Below are 20,808 nucleotides of genomic sequence, written 5' to 3'. Positions count from 1 at the left end.
CAAAACATCAAACTAGCTATATACAAGACAGTGTTTGAACCAATTTCAACTTATGGAACTGTGAGCTGAGTTAGAAATAAAACACTTGCTCAAAGACTGCCACAGATAATGTGAGAGTTCTGAGAAAGATCAGCTGAATAAACAGATGATATCAATGGTAGTATCATATTAAAAATGAGACTATTTGGAGGGAATTTGATGTTATTTGCATTCAGGAATGTGTTAGCAGAGCTAATTTTAGGTTGAATGGTTTTCATTTTTTTCCTCCCCAGAATGTCAGGAAAATATCCAAAGGAAGACCAAGGTCTAAATGGATTAATACAGCAAAATGTGCCTTAGAAGATAGAAATATAAAATCTGATAATATTGGAGTTTTTACAGATAACAGTTTAATTTAATGAAAAATTGTTGGTAGGAAGTTAGGAATGATGTAACTTTTTCATGTAGTACTATTGTAATATCCTGTACATTCCCCTAACAGTATGTAACAGGAATATGATGATGGTGATTTGAATGACCTTTAAAGAGTCGAAGAAACTTATCGTAGGAGGGCACCCACACCACACAACCTACCAACTGTATTCTTATATTCATATATGCATTTACTAAGTTCTTCACCCACAGCATTATTTCAAACCGCATAATATTTTTTGGCCCATTATTAAGTTTCAGTACTAAATAAAAAAAAATGCTAAAAATTCATGAAGTAACTCATTTGAAAATTTTATAAATATGGCAGTCATAATTGTATGACATCAAGAGTTCAAGAATTTATAGGTATGCTTTTCAAGTCATACAGGGACAGCTCCATTTCCACTAAGCTTTGCCATTACATATTGTTATTAAATAATTGGAGCTACCTGAAATTAGATTTCATAATTCAAATATGAGCACAAATTAAATGTGTTTAGAAATGGGAGAGTTCATGGCTTACATGGTATTAACTTTTTTAAAATATGTAATATTCATGTATTTTGTTTTTTCTCCTGCATATTTAGGTTTATTGATGAAAAGATCGACCTGTTTATATCCAACAAAAGAAAGGTTGCATATTATGTTGAAGTTTATAAACAAGGTAAATAAGTTAATGTTGTTTTGTTTTTGCTTCTTACAGAGACTGAAATTATTTATAAATATGTTTGCACACAATAAATACATTTAATTATAACATTAAGTATCTGTATGCAAGTTTTGTTGCATGGATATTGTATCACCAGTAATTTACAAACAAGAAATTAAAAGTATGGCAGCAGAGACATCCTTCATCATAGAATTTAACATGAGGGATTTCATGCACTGTAATATGAGAGGATATATTGGAAATGATTCCTAAGTGAGTGTCAGAAATGCAAAACATATTGAAAGTGGGAAAATGAAGTGATGAATATTAATGATAAAAGAAGCAACATTCTCTACAACACAAGTGTGCGGTAGAGAATGTAGTTCAGGGAGTTAGCAGCAGTGAATGAAATACGAATAAGAGTTAAACATACAAAGTTATTGTTTTAATACTGACCATATTGTAATGCGTACAAACATCTTACATTATTTGCATACCAGTTTCGCTAGCAAACTGTCTAGCTTTTTCAAGGAGTTGACGGAAAAGCATAAAAAACTAGTAAATGCAAATTGAAAGGAACATAAAAACGTTGTAAACTATCTAGTAGCTAAGGTTACACATTCGCGTGACAGAGACTGAGAGGACTTATTGTTCCTATTCATTATCACGCATGCATGTGATGGTGATGAACATGTTGGTGATGTAAACCACAACAGAAGTATTTCTTCTGGCTTAGCACATCATTTCTGTACATCTAACCATAAAATTTGGAATAGAGTGAGTGAGTGATGCAGAAGACATAGTGGAATTGTTCAATGAGCACTTTATTGGAGTATTTCATCCTGGAGAAGAAAGTTTTAATACTAGAGGGATAGGGCAGGTTCAAGGTTTAGAGGTACAAGAGGGGAGTGTGTTCCAAATATTGAGTACTCTGGATGTCAGTAAAGCAGTGGGACTGGATGGTATTTCACCATGGGTTTTGAGAGAATGTGCTAAAGAACTGACAGCTCCTTTGACCTGGCTTTTGAACGAAACTAATGGTACCTTTCAATGAAAGGTACCCAACGAATGGAAGGAAAATATGATAGTGCCATTGCATAAGGGCGGCAGCAGACTGGAAGTGCCTAATTATAGGCCAGTTTGTGTGTCATCAGTAGTTGTTATGATCTTGGAGAAATTAGTGACAGACTATATACAGCAATGAGGGATTATACACAGGAGCCAGTACCACTGGAGAGTGAAGTGAGGTGAGCACTGCAACAGCTATCAAGTAAGAAGGCACCAGAAGGAGATGGAATACCTATTGAGTTGCTCAAAGCCCTGGGAGAAAAGGCAGTTAAAATTTTAACAGCTCTATTTCAGCGAATTTGGATCACAATTAAATGACATAGGGAATGGAAAAAATCAGTTTATATGCCTTTATTGAAGAAAGGCGATGCAAGAGAGTGTGAAAATTACAGAACTATAGCACTGATTTCTCATGCAAGTAAAGTCTTACTTAAGATCATTCAGAAAAGACTAGAACCATTCATGAAGAGAGAAATGCCAGATGAACAGGCAGGATTTAGAAAAAGCAGAGGAACAAGAGATCAAATCGCCAATGTGAGATGGATAATAGAAAGAGCACAGGAATATCAAAAGATCTACCTTTGTTTCCTTCCCTATAGCAAGGCTTTTGACTCTGTAGATCATGTGAAACTGTGGAATGTGTTAAGAACAATGGGAGTACCACAGCATTTCATTATCCTTCTGAGGAATCTTTATTATGAACAAGAAACTACTGTCCGAACAGATCTTGGAGAAACTGATTTCAGAATAGGTAAAATACATCCTACAAGGGTGTATTTTATCTCTGTACCTGTTTAACTTGTACAGTGAATACATTTTAAGAATGGCAGGGCTGGAGGAGTCTTCAGTTGGAATTAAAATTGGTGGAAGAAATATTAATAATTTGAGGTATGCAGATGATACCACCTTGCTAGCAGGATACAAAAAAGATTTCGAGGAACTTATTATGAAAGTTAAATAAGAAAGTGCTAAACATGGTCTTAAACTTAATCTCAAAAAGACAAAAGTTATGGCAACATGTGAACGTAATGATTTTGAAGTAGATGGGGAGAAAATGGAAGCAGTTAACAATTTTGTGCTCCTAGGATCCCGAGTTAATCAAGACAGTTATTGTACTGAAGAAGTTAGAAGAAGATTATTACTCGGAAAGAAAGCAATGACAAATTTAAGCAAGATCTTTAATGATATCAGCCTTGCAGCAAAAATCAGAATCATGATAGCAATGATATTCCCTTTGGTACTGTATGGATGTGAAAGTTGGACCTAAGAAAGAGTGAAAGAAGGAAGATAGGTGCATTTGAATTATGGATTTGGAGAAGCTTATTAAGAATACCATGGACTGCAAAGCAAACCAATAAATCAGTGATAGACAGAATAAAGCCAGATTGCTTCCTCGAAGCTATGATCATCATGCAAAAATTGTCATACTTCGGACATATTATGCGAGCAAATGACAGTCTGAAGAAGATGATGCTTGCTAATGTTGATGGAAGCAGGAGAAGAGGAAGACCAAGAATCAGATGAGTTTCTGATTCTTGGTCTTCTAAAAGATATGGCCAGGGACAGATCTGATTGGAGAATGTATGTTCATAGAATCACCAATAGTCAAAAACAACTCGATGGAACATAACAACAACAACAACAATATACAGCATTGGGCAGATGAGGGTAATGTTAACCATGAGAATCAACATGGATTTGTTAAGGGGTGCTCTTGCTTAAGTAATATGATTGCCTTTTATAATAAAGTGACAAGAGCAGTTGATGAGGGAAAGGCATACACTGCCATTTTTTTGAATTTTGACAGGGTGTCACATGATCAGCTGATATTTAATTACAGCACATGGGTTTAGATGTCTGGTTAGTCAACTGGATTCAAGATTGGCTGTCCGATAAGTATCAGAGAGTTGTGTATGGTGAGACAATATCAAGGAAGCAGAAGGTTAGGTTACAAGTTGGGTTCCACATCGCTCAGTACTGGGACCTGTATTGTTGGACCTTTATATCAATGACATTGTCAGTGGATTGCAGGGAGATATTCAGTTGGTTGTGGAAGCTGGGAAGAGTTATTAGTAATAGTACAGATGTGGCAGACCTACAAGAGGATTTGAATAAACTAGACAGATGGACAAATAAATGGGGTTGTTGGTTTAATGCAGACAAAATGTAAGGTCTTGAAGTTTGGAATGCATCGATGGGAGGCTGTATACTCGATTAGAGGAGCTGTACTGAAGGAAGTAGAGGAGACAAGAGATCTGGGGGTGATGATTGATAGAAAACTGAAATTCAGGGAACATATTGCAAAGATGGTGAAGGTAACCCAGAGGATTGCTGCAATACTGAGAAGGACACTGACCTGCAGAGATGGAAGAGTTATCATTCCACTGTATAAGACCCTGATTAGATCACACTTAGATTATTATTCTCAAATTTGGTCCCCAGGATTTGAAGGGGATAAATGAACTGTGGAAATGGTGCAGAGGTGGATAACAAAGATGGTTTCAGGACTGTACAATGTTAATTATGAGGATAGGCTGAGGGAATGTGGACTGCAGAGTTTGGTGGATAGAAGAAGGAGAGGTGATATGATTGAGACTTTTAAACTGTTGAGAGGCAGTTACAGGCTGGACACTCGGAAGTTCTTTCACTTGGTGGAGCAGCAGGCAGGAGCAATAAGAAGGGACCATCCCTGGAAAGTACGAAAGGAAGCTGTGAGCAGGAGGGTGAGGAGTGGTTTCTTTGCATGGAGAGTGGTGGAACTGTGGAATGCATTGCCAGATAGAGTGGTGAGAGAGCAAGAACGGTCAATGAGTTCAAGGAGTTAGGGCCGCCCACAGTGAGTCTCTTGATTCCATGGAGGCCTGAATAATAATAATAATAATGTTAGACAAGAAGTTGAAAGTCCTGAGAGGGGTACTGCCTCTTTGAGTGCTGGTAACTAGTCTCATCTGTTTGTCAGGAAGTCTAGGAATTACTATTTCCTAAAATCCTGGGGAATTTCATGCATCCATATTTATTCAGATTTGGTTGTTTTTTTATAAATCAACCAAATCTGAATATCAACCAAATGGAGAACACATCATCAATTTATCTAGGCCAGACAGAATGTTTCAGAATAACAGGAAATATTAGCAGAAAAAAAAATTATCATGAGTCTTGCACTGGGTTGAGTTCCAAAGGAGGACAAGATTGTGTCGCTCCCCCCCATCCCATACACAACTTGCTGATAGATATCGGCAAGTTGTGTATGTGGGGGGGGGAGCAATATCCCAGAAGAGGAAAGCCATTAGTGGTGCACCTCGGGGGTCTGTTTTAAGGCCATTGCTGTTTAACCTGCATGTTTATGATATTAGTGAAGATTTGGATGGGGATATTCAGTTGTTTGCAGATAATGCAAAGTTGGGATAAACTATAAAGAGTAGGGAAGATTTTGTTGCCTTATGAGAAGACTTGAATTGATTCAGTGAATGGGCATGGGAATGGAGATGCCAGTTTAATGTTGCAAAATGTAACGTTTTAAAATTTGGGAAACAAAGATGGAATGTAAAATTAATGCTTGGTGGAATCCATTCCATTCATTATCCACACCCTCGATTATGCTGACTGCTAAATATGCAATATTTAAAATGTATGCAAAAAGCTTTAAATCCATATATGGTGAGGTTCATTATGCTAATATCATTGAATATTTCTCTCAGTTTGTCATGGTGCCTTAACAGCTCTCTAGAAATACTGGATTCTATATATAAAAGAGGAGTTAGGTTATCATCATCATCATCATCATAAAATTCTTTATAGTTCATCTTCTTTATACCCTCTTTTATCTTGTGCTGTCGAGGGTTTATTAATCATCGGACCTCAAACCGTTCACAGGATAAGGTGGTCAGCCCTATGCTCGGTGTATCCTATGTCCTGTAGTGTTGAGTTCTCAAGCTCGGTTTGTCTGCTTTGCAGGATGAAAAACCTCAGGATAAACTGGGGAAAAAACCCTACTGTCCACGCCCAAGACTGACTAACTTGGCTATGGCTGACATGAGGAGATGAAGGAAGATCCTTCATCTCCTCATGTCACCGACGGGAATCGAACCTAGGAGACTCCTTCCCCAGGCATATCGTTGCGAAGTGCACAGCCATTAGGCAAACTGTGCAGACAATTCCTGATATATATATATATATATGCGTGGGCTGTTCAATAAGTAATACGACTAATTTTACTGTGGCAAAACCACTCATCACAATATTAATTTCTGTTGAATAAAGAAATGTTGCTGTCTGTATTAACAAAAGAGGTTGATAGATGGCATATACGGGCTGATGTGCTAGAGTGTCACGTGGCTAAACACAAGCTTGTTTCGGAGCGCCTACAAGGCACGACCAGTCTTCGAAATGAAAGCATCCTTTGAACAGCATTATGCGATTAAATTTTGTGTGTGTTTGCAAAAGTTGGCATCGGACACTTTTAACATGACACGCAAAGCTTTCCATGATGAAGCAATGTCGAGGGTAAGCGTTTTTTGCTGGCATAAAACTTTTAAGGAAGGAAGGCAAAATGTGGAAGATCTTGAACATGAGGGAAGACCTTCAACGTCCATCACAGAGACAATGATCAACACAGCAGCGATTATCATCAAGCATGTCAAAAGGAAGCGTCCATTGCTGAAGAATTGCTTCTTATTGCACCACAATAATGCAAGGCCACATATTGCTGGTTGTGTAGTGGACATTTTGCAGAAGAACAACACAGATATCCTACCACACCCTCCATACAGTCCTGATCTCGCACTGTGCGATTTCTGGCTGTTTTCTCAACTCAAGAAACCACTAAGAGGCCGCCATTTCGAAAGCAACAAAGCATGTGTAAAAGCTGCGGAGGCGGTTTTGAAAGACCACTCAATAAACGGACTTTCACATGTGTGTAAGAAGTGGACGCAACATTGGGACAAATGCATTGCGTCTCACGGTAGTTACTTCGAAAAAGACCATGTAAATGATGACGATTAAAGGTAATCTGTTCTCTGTAAAAATATAGTCATCGTTTACATGGTCTTTTCATGTAGTACTATCATATCCTGTACATATATACCTTCAAAGGATGTACAGGATATGATAGTACTACATGAAAAATTTAAATCATTACTAACTTCCTATCCACAATTTTCCTCCAAATCAGTCTGTTACCTGTCAAGACTCCAATATTATCAGATCTTATCCTTTCTTTTAAGGTTACACGGTGATCCGAATGCATTTTTGAAGATTATGGAGACAACTACCGTGTTTGAATAAAAACTTTAGTTTAATATAACTAAAATCTACATTCGACATTTCGACCTTTATGTTAAGATCATCTTCCGGAGCATACAACTATGCACAGAAAACAAGCTACACTACAATCAAACTGGTTTGTTAAAGACACTGACCAACTGCTACAACAATCGTTGGCCTGACCTGTGGTGAATTAAAAAAAAAAAAAAATTATACATCACGCTAGAGTCCTATTATTAGTGTTATCTGTTGGTTGTAGAAATACATTGGGCACAACAACAAGCATCTATCTATATACATATATTAACATCATGTACATTCCAGCCAGTTGGTAAGGAATCGTTTCTAATACTAGCTGAAGATTGGCTAGAGTTCTGACTTATGCTGGATCTTATATATTAGGTAGGCTGAATGTGTGGCATCCAGATCCTTGGAATTTTCATGCCATCTTTGTTATTGATATTTGGGTGGTTTATCAGGATTTCGCAGGCTTCCTAAAATTTCCTTTCGTACCAGGTTTTTGTGCAGTGTAAAGAGCAGGTGCTTTTCCAGTTGATTTGGTGTAAGGTGTTGAGTGCATGGTCTGAGAGGCCTGCTTCACCATAATGGTTATATTTAATGTGTTTTCATTGGTGAAACAGGATTGTCCGTCCTGTTTCACCAATGTACGGTAAGTTACAGGTACGGTAAGTAAGTTAATTTTGTTTATAAAGTGTTGTGTGTTTTTTACGTACAACAAACACTAAACACATTCCTTAGCCACCTGAACAAACAACACGAACGCCTACAATTTACCATCGAAATCGAAAACCAAAATTCGCTCCCGTTCCTAGACACACTAGTCACATGTCTTCCTACAGGCAGTCCATCCTTCACTGTCTACCGAAAACCGACACACACACACACACTGGACAATACATACATGCTAATTCATACCACCACCCATCACAAAAAAAAAATGGAGTCATTAACACCCTTAAAAACAGAGCTACAACAATTTGCTCTAACAAGCAAGCCCTGAAACAAGAACTAAAAATCATCAGCGACACATTCATAAATAATGGCTATAACAAAAATACTATTAATAAAATACTCTATAAAACAACAACAAAAACGAATCTAGATTACAGTAAAACCATAGCCATCTCATATATTAAAGGGTTATTGGAAAAAATCAACAGAATCCTACAACATTATAACCTCAATGCCACCTTTAAACCACCCACTAAACTTAAAACCATATTCAACTCCTCTAAGGATCCTCTCCTCCCATTAGCACATCCTGGAGTCTATTGCATTCGCTGCACCTGTAACTTTCCGTACATTGGTGAAACAGGACGGACAATCCCTATACGCAAGAAAGAACCATTAGACACATTAAATATAACCATTATGGTGAAGCAGGCCTCTCAGACCACGCACTCAATACCTTACACCAAATCAACTGGAAAAGCACCTGCTCTTTACACCGCACAAAAACCTGGTACGAAAGGAAATTTAAGGAAGCCTGCAAAATCCTGAAAAACCACCCAAATATCAACAACAATGATGGCATGAAAATTCCAAGGATCTGGATAGCACACATTCAGCCTACTTAATATATAAGATCGAGTATAAGTCAGGACTCTAGCCAATCTTCAGCTAGTATTAGAAACCATTCCATACCAACTGGCTGGAATGTACATGATGTTAATATATGTATATAGATAGATACTTGTTGTTGTGCCCAATGTATTTCTACAACCAACAGATAACACTAATAATAGGACTCTAGCGTTGATGTATAATTTTTTTTTTTTTTATTCACCAGAGGTCAGGCCAACAATTGTTGTAGCAGTTGGTCAGTGTCTTTAACAAACCAGTTCGATTGTAGTGTAGCTTGTTTTCTGTGTATAGTTGTATGCTCCAGAAGATGACCTTGACATAAAGGTCGAAACGTCGAATGTAGATTTTAGTTATATTAAACTAAAGTTTTTATTCAAACACGGTAGTTCTCTCCATAATTTTCAAAAATGCTTTCAAAAATGTATCAGATCTTATATTTCTGTCTTCTGAGACACTTTTTACTGTATCAATCCACCTATATCTTGGTCTTCCTCTGGGTCTTTTTCCTGTCAACCTGGCAGAGAAAACTTGTTTTGCTAATCATTCCTCTCCCATTCTGTTTAAGTGACCATACCACCTGAGATTAGCTCTGCTAATGCATTCCTGGATGCTGACGATGTCAAGTTCTTTACTAATATCCTCATTTTTAATATGATATTGCCATTGAATGCCATCTGTTCATGCTCTTAATCTTTCTCAGGACTCTCATATCTGTGGTCTCTAGTCTTTGGTTAAGTGTTTTACTTCTGACCCAGCTCTCAGATCCATAAGTAAAAATTGGTTTGAACACTGTCTTGTATACAGCTAATTTAGTGTTTTGGCTAATTTCTCTCATATTCCATGTAAATTTATTTAGTTGACTTCCTACTATACCAGCTTTGTTGATTCTGCTGTCTCTTTCCATGTTTAACTTACCACCTTCACTGAAAATCGTGCCTAAGTAGCCAAAATGTTTTACTTGTTCTATAGGTTCTCCATTCACAATGCAGTTGATATTTTCAATGTTTCTGCCTATTTTCATTGTCTATGTCTTTTTAATGCTGACCTTCATACCATATCTATTACAACAGTTATTCAATTTAGTGAGGGAATCTTGCAGACTTGTAGCGGATTTATTTAGAAGCATAACATCATTCGCATAAAGCAAAGAGCTGTCATTAACATATCCAATTTTGATATCATGTTTAATACCACTTTCCTTCATAATGTGATCCATATAGATAATGAATAACAGAATGGATAATGTACATCTTTGTTTGACACCAGATTTAGCATTAAACCATCTTTCTGTACTTCCTTCAATTCTAATTTCTGACTTACAACTCAAATAAAGACTAAGTACTGCTTGATATAAAGCCCCACTGACACCATACAACTATAGCATTTTGAATAGCTTCTCGATTGGCACCTTGTCATATGCTTTTTTCAGATCTACAAAACTTAAATACAGATCTTTGTTATATTCCCATGATTTCTCAGCTATTTGTCGTAAAGTGAAAATCTGATCCTGACAGCCTTTATTTGGTCCGAATCCAGCTTGTTCTTCACTAAGCTTCACTTCCACAATCCTTCTCAACCGTTTCTCAAGTATACTTACATATATCTTACCAGGAACACTCAGTAGAGAAATACCTCTGTAATTCTCATATTCAGTTTTATTTCCCTTTTTATATATGGGTACTATAGTATTAGAGCTCTACTCTAACCAACTGGAATTCATTCCTTTGTCCAGGCCTTCTGAACTATGCAGTGCAGCCACTGTAAGACTTTTATACCTCCATACTTGAGCATTTCTGATTGAATATCATCTACTCCTGCTGCCTTTCCACATATCAGTGGTATCGTGGTCTGGGAGAGTTTGGCATCCCTCACTGAGTCTTCTGATTACATAGAGGCACAATATAGTACTAATACTAATGCTGTGTATCTAAAGACATTGTTTCATGTTGAATTCCTTTTCAGGCGCAAACTTTGTTTGCTTACACTTGGATAAAGGATTAAACTAAATTTATTATAGAGATGTCTTTGCTTTAATTCAAAAAATTTATTTTAATACAGCTTATATTTTTTTATTTTGTAATTAATGGCTTTCTCATGAGCTAAATATTCATTTATAATTAATGTCTGTTTGTTTGTTTTTAATTTCTGATAGCTTGAATGTAATCTTCAGTTAACATCTAAGCATATCAGTCATATACTACATTGTTATGGGCAGTTTGTTCATACAGTAATTGCTGGGTGGGATGAAAGTGAATGTCATTTTGTTCATACAACACTGGAAGCTGTTAGCCATATGAAAAAGCATGTAGAAACTGTACTTCAGTCTGTCCCAGGTAGGTTATGAATTTGATTTCACTGCATAATTTAAATATATTTTATTATATATTTGAGACAAAGAGTTGTGTTTGCAAATGAATAGACTGTGTGGGAGAAATAGAATGCAGTATGTTGATGTATGGAATAATGATTTGATAAATGAAAATATTTTTAACTTGTAGCATGGATTACACTTAAATAAATTGGTGTTCAGTGAAATAACAATTAAAACAGTCTAGGAAATTAGATGTCTTGGGGTTGTTGCATGAGAGCTTATAGATTATTATTATTATTATTCAGGCCTCCATGGAATCAAAAGACTCATCGTGGGAGGTCCTTTATAAGAAACACAAGTCTATCAAGACTCATCGAGGGAGGTCCGTTGCATTAACCGTTCTCACTCTCACTGCTCTATCAGGCAATGCATTCCATGGTTCAACCACCCTCCATGCAAAGAAACCACTCCTCACCCTCTTTCTCACAGTTTCCTTTCATAACTTCCAGGGATGGCCCCTTGTCATGACTCCTTCCTGCTGTTCAACCATGCGAAAGAACTCCCCAGTGTCAACCTTGTAACCACCTCTCAACAGTTTAAAAGTCTCAATCACATCACCTCTCCTCCTTCTATCCACCAAACTCTGCAGTCCACACTCCCTCACCGATCCTCATAACTAACATTGTACAGTCCTGACACCATCTTTGTTATCTGCCTTTGTACCTTTTCCACAATTAATTTATCCCCTTCAAATCCTGGGAACCAGATCTGAGAACAATAGTCTAAGTATGGTCTGATCAGAGTCTTATACAACGGAATGATAACCCTTTTATCTCTGCAGGTCAGTGTCCCTTCTCATTATTGCAGCAATCCTCTGTGTTACCTTCACATTTAAGAATTACTTGAATAACCATCACCATTGTGATTGGCTCTCATGCATGTTCAGTAATGCCAGAATGAGTATCCATGAACTGAGTCAGCAACAGTGATTCTCTGTGGTTGAAAATTGTGAGTTCGAATCTTGTCTGAGTAACAAAGAATCTTTATGTGGGCTTTTCAATTGATGGTGAGTTCATTAAGCTCACAGAGGTGGAAACTTTTTCCTGCTGGAAACTTGGATTTTTCATCCTGCAACATAGATAAACCAGTCAGAGAATATATGCAGTTTACAAAATATATTTCAATCAAGAGCAACATACTGAGTTAATAAGATACAGTACCATCTTGGAAACTATTATATCATCATCATATGCTAATAATAACTAATACCAGAAGCACCAGAAATAAAGGCAAGGCATTCTTAGCATTGATAAATACAACAGGAGAAAAACTTCTGGATATGAGTAAGACCAGAAGATGCCATCCCTGAATACACTGTACCCATCATTCTATTCCTGTATGAAATAAAATGTGACAAGTACAGTGTATTCAGGGAGGATAGACAGAACAAAAGAACAAGGAATGGGAGTGTTGCAAGGATGTTTGTGTGAAATAGAGACTAACAATAATGCTGTATATACACATCACCATGCTTTTATCCCAAAAACAGTATTGATGTATATATAGTTCCAATTTTAACCATAGCAAAGTGATAAATTTATGCCAGCTTTTGAGTTTTTACAGGTAGGTGCTGCAATCTCTTAGCAATATTCCCAATTTTTTTTTCACATATTTATACACTTCATCTGTACACTATATCCATTTATTCATTAGCATATAAATATTCAATTATATGCTATAGAAAGTGATATATATTTTTAATTCACAGCTCAAAAGGTTAAAGTAGTTATTTCTTAGTATCTGTATAAATTCAATTTCCCTTATCTTGCAGGCTTTCTTCTCCTTTTTCCAGTCTATATCTCATGTTCTCCACAGTTGAAAATACTTGCAACTGCAACCATGAAACCAGTATGTGAAAAGAAAACAAACAACAACAAAAAAAAAAAAAAAAAAAAAAACATATGAAGTCCCCCAATATCAAACACAATGCTAATCAAACAACTATGCCTTCAACTCCATCACCGTTTCTGAACTCATCACAATCTTAGGCAAAAAAAAAAAAAAAATGGCTTGTTCACACTCTCCTTATACAGCTTCCAGAGATGACTTTTTTTGTCCTCTTCCCTACTTCTACTCCATGAAAAATCTCTTCCACATTAATCCAGTAAAACCCAACTTATATGTAGCTTCATTCATCCTATCCTCCAATAGTTTTTTTTTTTTTTTTGGCATTTGGCATACCTTCAATCTGTCTTTATTTACAACATACCCAAGACCTAATACCACACCATTACCAAAATACCTTCATTTCCTTAAAGGAATTAAAGCCTTATACAATGGAACCACGTGCTCTTTATTTCTCCATGTCGCTATCTTTCTGCTTATCATTGCCATTAACTGTTTTATAGTTATAATAATTCCAGTAATGTGGCTTCTAAATTTTGGGTCCTTGTCCACCATCATCCCCAAAGCCATTATTTCAAGATATCCTGAATACAGTGTATACTTGCATGCAGCGTACTCCATCTTTGACTTCAAAATTCAAAACATTGCACTTTAAAACACAGAACTGCTAATCCCTAATAACTTATGCACTCAGACAGTCTATTCAAATCATTGTGTAAAACCACATCAGCTCCACGCCTTGCAGCACTCTATATAACTCACAAACAATTGCATATCCCCATTTAAATCTTCCCATTGATCATTAATATATAAATTAAGTTGTATTGGCCCTTAACTTGCATATGACAGGTGTGACAGTAATGAGATGAGGCAGAGGGCAAGAATTATGATTGATATGTTAAGAGAAATACGTGAAGAGAAAGCAGCGCAGTTTTTTAATGCACTGAATGAGTTTGAAGGAAGAACTAACTGTATAAGAATGAGGGACTGCATTTGAATGGTTTTGGTGTGAGTCATTTGGAGAGACTTTTGGAAGACAATGAATCTGAACAAGTAAGAAGCAGTGCGAAATGGCAGAAGAGTAAGGAACGAGAGATTGAAATGGTGCTTATGAATGAAGAAGTGGGTAGCGTGAGTGTAGAGAATGAGAGAACAAGTGTGCAAGAAAAACAGGGAAACAGGAAGACTCAGGGCGACATGAGAACAGTTGAGAAAGGTTGATGCTCCAAGAGGATGTGAATGCATGTGTAGACAAAAAAGGAAGGGGATGCCTGGGATGCAGAGAAGAGTTGGATTTGAAGAAAGTTCTGGGCTGAGTAACGAGAAAAAGAAAGTGCTTCAGGAAAGTATGGAAAAGTCACATCTACTAAGTGTATCAGCGAAACTTGTTATAGATCCAGGAATGAGCTGCTATGTTTGTATATGAATGCTAAAAGTATCAGAAACAAGGGATTCAATGGGTGCATTGATTGAGTTCGTTCACTCAAAAATTGTTGGAATAAGTCAGACATGGTTGAATGAGGATGACATCCTGACAGGAATACAGATGGAAGGGTATGGTGGATTTCGCAAAGATAGAAAGGGTAAAAAGAGAGGTGGAGTGCTACTGATGATAAAAAAGAGTTATGTCCTTCAAGGTAAAGGTAAATAGTGGTAGTGATTTTGAGGCAGTATGGTTCAAGACAGAAGTGAATGAATAGAATGAAATACTTCCTTGGATATTGCTATAGACCTGGTAATGTGGAGGGTAGTGATCAGAAAACGTATAAACAAATTAACCAAGCAAATGAGAACAAGGTGATCATTTTGGGTGATTTTAATTATGGGAATATAGACTGGGATAGCGAGATAGCAACTGGAAGTAAAGAAAATTAGTATCTTGAATTTTTGAGGGAAAACTACTTCAGGCAGTATGTAACAGAAGGCACATGAGAATTGAGGGTCTTGGATTTGACTATCCCATCAAAAGATGTTGTTATAAATGAGGTGTCAAATCATTCACCAATTGGTGAGAGTGACCATGAAGTGATTATCTGGGTGGTTGCCAACCATGTGAGGACTTCCGTGAGAAAGGGGTATGTGTGGAACTACAAGGCTAGTGATTATGAGAAGCTCAGGAGACAGCTTATAGCTGTAACATGGAATGAGAAGCTGAGTGGAAAGGAAATCAATGCTGCTTGAGTGATATTCAAGAACAATCTAGTAGAAGCAATGTTTAAATATATTCCAAAGGTCAAAAGTTTAAATAAGATACATGTGAAATGAATGAAGAGATTAAGAATACAATACAGGAATAAAAGGCATTATGGAAGCAACAAAAGAGGAGCAGTAATAATCAGTTTCATGAGAAATACAAAGAACAGGCAAGAAGAGTGACTCTGTTAATAAAGATATCAAATGTTCAGTATGAGCAGCAGTTAGCTAATGAAGCTAAAAAAAAATACTAGAGAGTTCTTTCAATATGCCAGCCTGATTGGCCGAGTGATTAGCGTATCCACTCTCCAGCCCAAAGGCTACGGGTTTGAATCCCGCCATGGGCATGGATGTTTGTGATTGTCTGTTTGAAATACTAGTAGTGGTGGTTGGTGGTGATGTAGTTGCGGTTAGTTGAAGTTGGTGGTTGAGTGGTGGAAACGGAGAGTTGTGGAGTGGATGCCCTCCATCGATGAGTCTTTGGACTCCCTGGAGGTGTCATAATAATAATAATATGGAGCCAGCAAAAAAAAAGAAAAAAAAAAAAAGAATGATTATGTTAGGATAGTATTGATTGGATAAAATAGTATATGGACAACTGTTGCAGAGGATATAGTTGAGATATTAACGACCACCAGTTCATAAAGGTCTTTCAGCCTTGTCAGTGCAACATCATAGAGAGTTTGAGAACAGTGGATGAAGAGGAGGAGAGACTGACTGTGAGTGAGGAAGAGGTATATGGAGAGTTAAGCAAACTTGATAAGACTGTGGGATGATATACAAGGGTGTGCTGAAAAGTTGAGATAATCACCATGTAGGAATTGAGGTAGAACCATGTAACTTACACATTATTCTACATATCCCCCATGAAGTGTTATACACTTGTTACAATGCTGCTGCATCATTTGCAATTCTCTGAGAAAAAAGTCTTTCCCTTGTTTCACAAACCCAGTCCTCAGTTGCAGATATGACTTCATCATCTCTGGTAAATTTTGTACCTTCCAAGTGTTTCTTTAAATTTGGGAATAGGAAATAGTCAGATGGGGCCAGGTCTGATGAATACAGTGAGTGAGGCAAATATTGAAAGCCCAAGTTGTCTATTGTCTGTTGCATTTCATGAGCAGTGTGAGCAGGTGCATTGTCCTGTAAATGCCTCTGCTTAGTTTCCTGTGGCGTTTTTCCTTCAGGACTGTTGAATAAACTGCTGCTATAACAGTTTCACCTTTTTTGAGGTACTTGGTAAGGATTAAACCATCCCTATCCTCAAAAGACAATTGCAAGAACCTTCCCTGCTGAGTTTTGGGTTTGGAACTTCTTTGGCCATGGAGAACCTTTCTTTCTTCACTCATTTAATGTTGTTTAGTCTCTGGGTCATAATGATGAAGCCATGTTTCATCAAAAGTCACAATACAAGCCAAAAAATTTGCACCTCATTTCTCAAAATGACCCAAATTATCTTCAGATAACAGTACACGTTCTCTCTCTCTTTTGATCATCATTCAAACATTTGGGGACCCACTTTGCTGAGCGCTTCTGCATGTCCAGATGTTAGTGGATAATGAGATAATTACCCCAACTTGTTCCCTGGTTATCCCCAGAGTCTTTGCAATGTTTTTGGCTAGTATTTGTCTATCATCAAGGATCATGGTATGCACTGCATCGATGTATTCAGGTGTGATTGGTGTGGAAGGTCTTCCTGACCTGAAGGCATCTGTTGCATCAGAATGACCAATTTTAAACTTGGCTACTCATCTTGCAACTCTTGAATATGTTGGGGAAGAATCTCCTAAAGTCGCAATTCAAGGTTTTTGAATCTCAGTTGCAGATTTTTCTTGCAGCAGGAAAAACTTGATGACAGCCAGCACCTCTGTGTCTTTGAATTTCTTCAAAACCTCTGACATGTCTTCTTATATATCCTAAAAGTTGGTCAATTGGTGGAGCCTCTGCGACTAATGGCTCGCAAAAAGTTATGCAAGTTTGAGCATGGTTAGTAGTTGGAAGGGGTTAAATCGTTCAATGCTGTTGGCGCACTCTCCCTCGACAAATCTTTGGACTCCCTGCAGGTGTCACATAATAACAATAATAATAATAATAAAAGATAAAAGAACAAATTATTACAATTTTTTGAAACATAGGGTTAAAGGGTTTTAAGATATGTTCTTTCTTATGGTTATGTCAGTTGATTTAATATCATTTTTGTTCTAGGTGTTTATCAGAACTTTTCAAACCATCACATGTCACCTCATATTTTGAAGGAATGTGCCAGGGGGTTGACATCTACGTTGACATATTTGTTAATATGAGTCTTACATTGGTCAAGTTCTAAAAGAGTGAAAGGAAGGCAAGACTCTACCACTTCATAAACTGGTGACAGAATTCAAGCAAATTTAGGCTAATTGGTGTGTCAGGTGTTGTAGTTCAAGTGTTGGAAAGACTGGTGAGAATCAGGATCCAGAATTGGGTTGACAACAATGGTATTATCTTTGATGGACAGCACAGATTTGCTAACAGGAAGTCATGTTTTAGTAATCTACTTAAACAACTATTGTGTTAGAGTAAAACTTCAGTTTAATATAAACCAAAGTAATCAATCCATGTTTAGACCTTCACATTAAGGTTCATCATCTGGAGCAGGGTTTCCCAAACCGTTCCGCAAAAAGTGAATAAGTGTTCCATGAAAAATTATCAAAAGTGATATGAGCCTGGAATGGTTTTAAATGCTGCGACAAGTTCAAACATATTTAAAAATCAGGCACTCCTCACTTTGCATTGGATTGTGCCACAGCCACCAATGGTTGTCAACACCTCCGAGCGTGAGTGAAGTACGGAGGTATCTATTCTAGGAAATGTGAGGTCACAAGCAAGTTCGATGCGATGTGCTGCGGCCCAGCATGCCTGCAGTGTGCGCTGTCACATTTTTGCAATGCGATACAGCCTGCTTTGGTGATAGTGTGCGCTTAGCTTTACATTGAATATGAGACCGATGATACGCAACTCTAACCAAGGTGTTCCATTAAAATTTCAGGATTTGTGAAGTGTTCTGTCATAGGAAAAGTTTGAGAAACGCTGATCTAGAGTATACACATATATATAAAGAAACAAGCTGCAGTACAATCTACATAATATGCTAAAGTTACTGGTCAGCCATTAAAACTATTGGCATGACCTCTAGTGAAAAAAAAAAAAACTTGCTATATCAAAGCTAGAGTCCTGTTGTTATTATTATTATCTATTAGGTTACAAAATTAAAGTAAGCTAATTTATAAATAATAGCTATAGCAAAAACGTTATTAATAAAGTTCTTCATAAAACTTCATAAAAAAATAATATAGATTACAGTAAAACCATAGCTATCCCATACATTAAAGGGTTATCAGAAAATATTAATAGAATTCTACGATATTATTATTTTAATGCCACTTTTAAACCACCTATAAAATTAAAAAAACATATTCAACTCCACTAAGGATCCTCTCCCCATTGGCTCATAGTGATCAGAATCATTATCAAATTACTGACATGTACCCTCTATGGGTTTACAGAATATGATAGTACTACATGAAAAACTTATATCATTACTAACATTCTATCTACAATTTTCCTTCAAATCAATCTATTACCTGGCAAGACTTCAACATTATCAGATTTCACATTTCTGTCATCTAAGAAGACACCTTTTACTGTATCAATCCCCCTATACCTTGGATCTTCCTCTGGGTCTTTTTCCTGCCAACTTTGCAGAGAACACTTGTTTTGCTATATATTAATATAGCTCTCTTCTCTCTCCTACCAACTGAGATTAGCTCTGCTAACACATTCCTGAATGCTAACAATGTTAAGTTGTTACCTAATATCCTCGTTTTTAATATATTGCTAGTGATGCCATCTGTTCACACCCCTAATCTTTCTCAGGACTCTCATATCTGCGATCTCTAGTCTTTGGTGAAGTGTTTTATTTCTGATTCAACTCTCAGATCCATAAGTTAAAATTGGTTTGAACACTGTCTTGTATACAGCTAATTTATTGTTTTGACTAATTTCTTTCTTCTTCCATATAAATTTCTTCAGTTGACTTCCTGCCATACCAGCTTTGTTGATTCTGTTGCCTCTTTCCATATTTAATTTACCATGGTCCAGAGGCAACTGACTAAGGAAGTCTCTGACCTCTGGAATGTTGAATATAAGGAAAGGTTGAGAAGATGCAATTTATAGAGACTAATGGACAGGAGGAAGAGGGGAGACATGATAGAGACCTACAAGTCAGTAAGGGGTTGTTATAGGATCAATGTTGGAGACTACAGAAAGTAGTGGGAGATCAGGGGAGAACCAGAGGTCATCCCTGGAAGCTGTATAAGGAGGGTGTGAGCAGGGGAGTGAGAAGCAGGGTTTTTGCATGCAGCGTTGTGAATGATGGAATACTTGCCTGAGAGTGCGGTGTCTGCAGAGAATCTGAGTGTGTTTAAGGTAGGGTATGATGAGCTGTGTGTATGATAAAAGCACCTCCTAGATGAGTCTTTGCCTCCATAGGGTCTTGGGGTAAAAATAATATATAATAATAAATAATCTTCACTAAAAATCATGCACAAGAAGATGAAATGTTTTACTTGTTCTATAGGTTCTCCATTTGCGATATAGTTAATCTAGTTGATGTTTTCAATGTTTCTGTCTGTTTTCATTGTCTCGTTATTGCTGATTTTCATACCAAATTTATTACAACAATTATTCAAGTTAGTCAGGAAATCGTGCCCACTTCTACTGGGTTTATTTATTATTATTATTATTATTATTCAGGCCTCCATGGAGTCAAAAGACTCATTGTGGGAGGCCCCTCCTAAGAACATAAAGTCTGTCAAGATTCATCGAGGGGAGGCTCCCCCCCTAAGAAACACAAAGTCTATCATACCACTCCTTAAACTCACTGACCATTCTCGCTCTCACCACTCCATCAGGCAATGCATTCCACTGTTCAACCACCCTCCGTGCAAAGAAACCACTCCTCACACCTCTTGCTCACAGTTTCCTTTCGTAACTTCCAGGGATGGCCTCTTGTCATCACTCCTTCCTGCTGTTCAACCAAGCGAAAGAACTCCCCACTGTCAACCCTGTAACCACCTCTCAAGTTTAAAAGTCTCAATCATATCACCTCTCCTCCTTCTATCCACCAAACTCTGCAGTCCACATTCCCTTAGCCAATCCTCATAACTATCCTTGTACAGTACTGAAACCATCTTTGTCATCCGTCTTTGTACCCTTTCCACAGTTAATTTATTCCCTTCAAATCCTGGGGACCAAATCTGAGAACAATAGTCCAAGTGTGGTCTGATCAGAGACTTATACAACGGAATGATAACCCTCTTATCTCTGCATATTGCAGCAATCCTCTGTGTTACCTTTACCACCGTTG

The 20,808-nt window shown here is 37.2% G+C and overlaps 1 protein-coding gene across 1 annotated transcript in view; it reads left to right on the top strand.

Annotated features, from left to right (window-relative positions):
• Positions 1-20,808, top strand: part of LOC150092832 (F-box only protein 47-like) — a 188,610-nt gene that overhangs the window by 88,839 nt on the left and 78,963 nt on the right. The window contains exons 4-5 of the mRNA XM_090414293.1: positions 999-1,075; positions 11,148-11,328. Coding sequence (XP_090270419.1) covers positions 999-1,075; positions 11,148-11,328 — 258 coding nt within the window. The remainder of the gene's footprint in view (positions 1-998; positions 1,076-11,147; positions 11,329-20,808) is intronic.

Source organism: Typopeltis vanoorti, chromosome 25, assembly GCF_054136105.1.
Source record: "Typopeltis vanoorti isolate ZY-2024b chromosome 25, IOZ_Tvanoo_1.0, whole genome shotgun sequence".
NCBI lineage: Eukaryota > Metazoa > Arthropoda > Arachnida > Uropygi > Thelyphonidae > Typopeltis > Typopeltis vanoorti.
The sequence above is the reverse complement of the archived record's forward strand: the minus strand, read 5'-3'. Positions and strand labels throughout refer to the sequence as shown.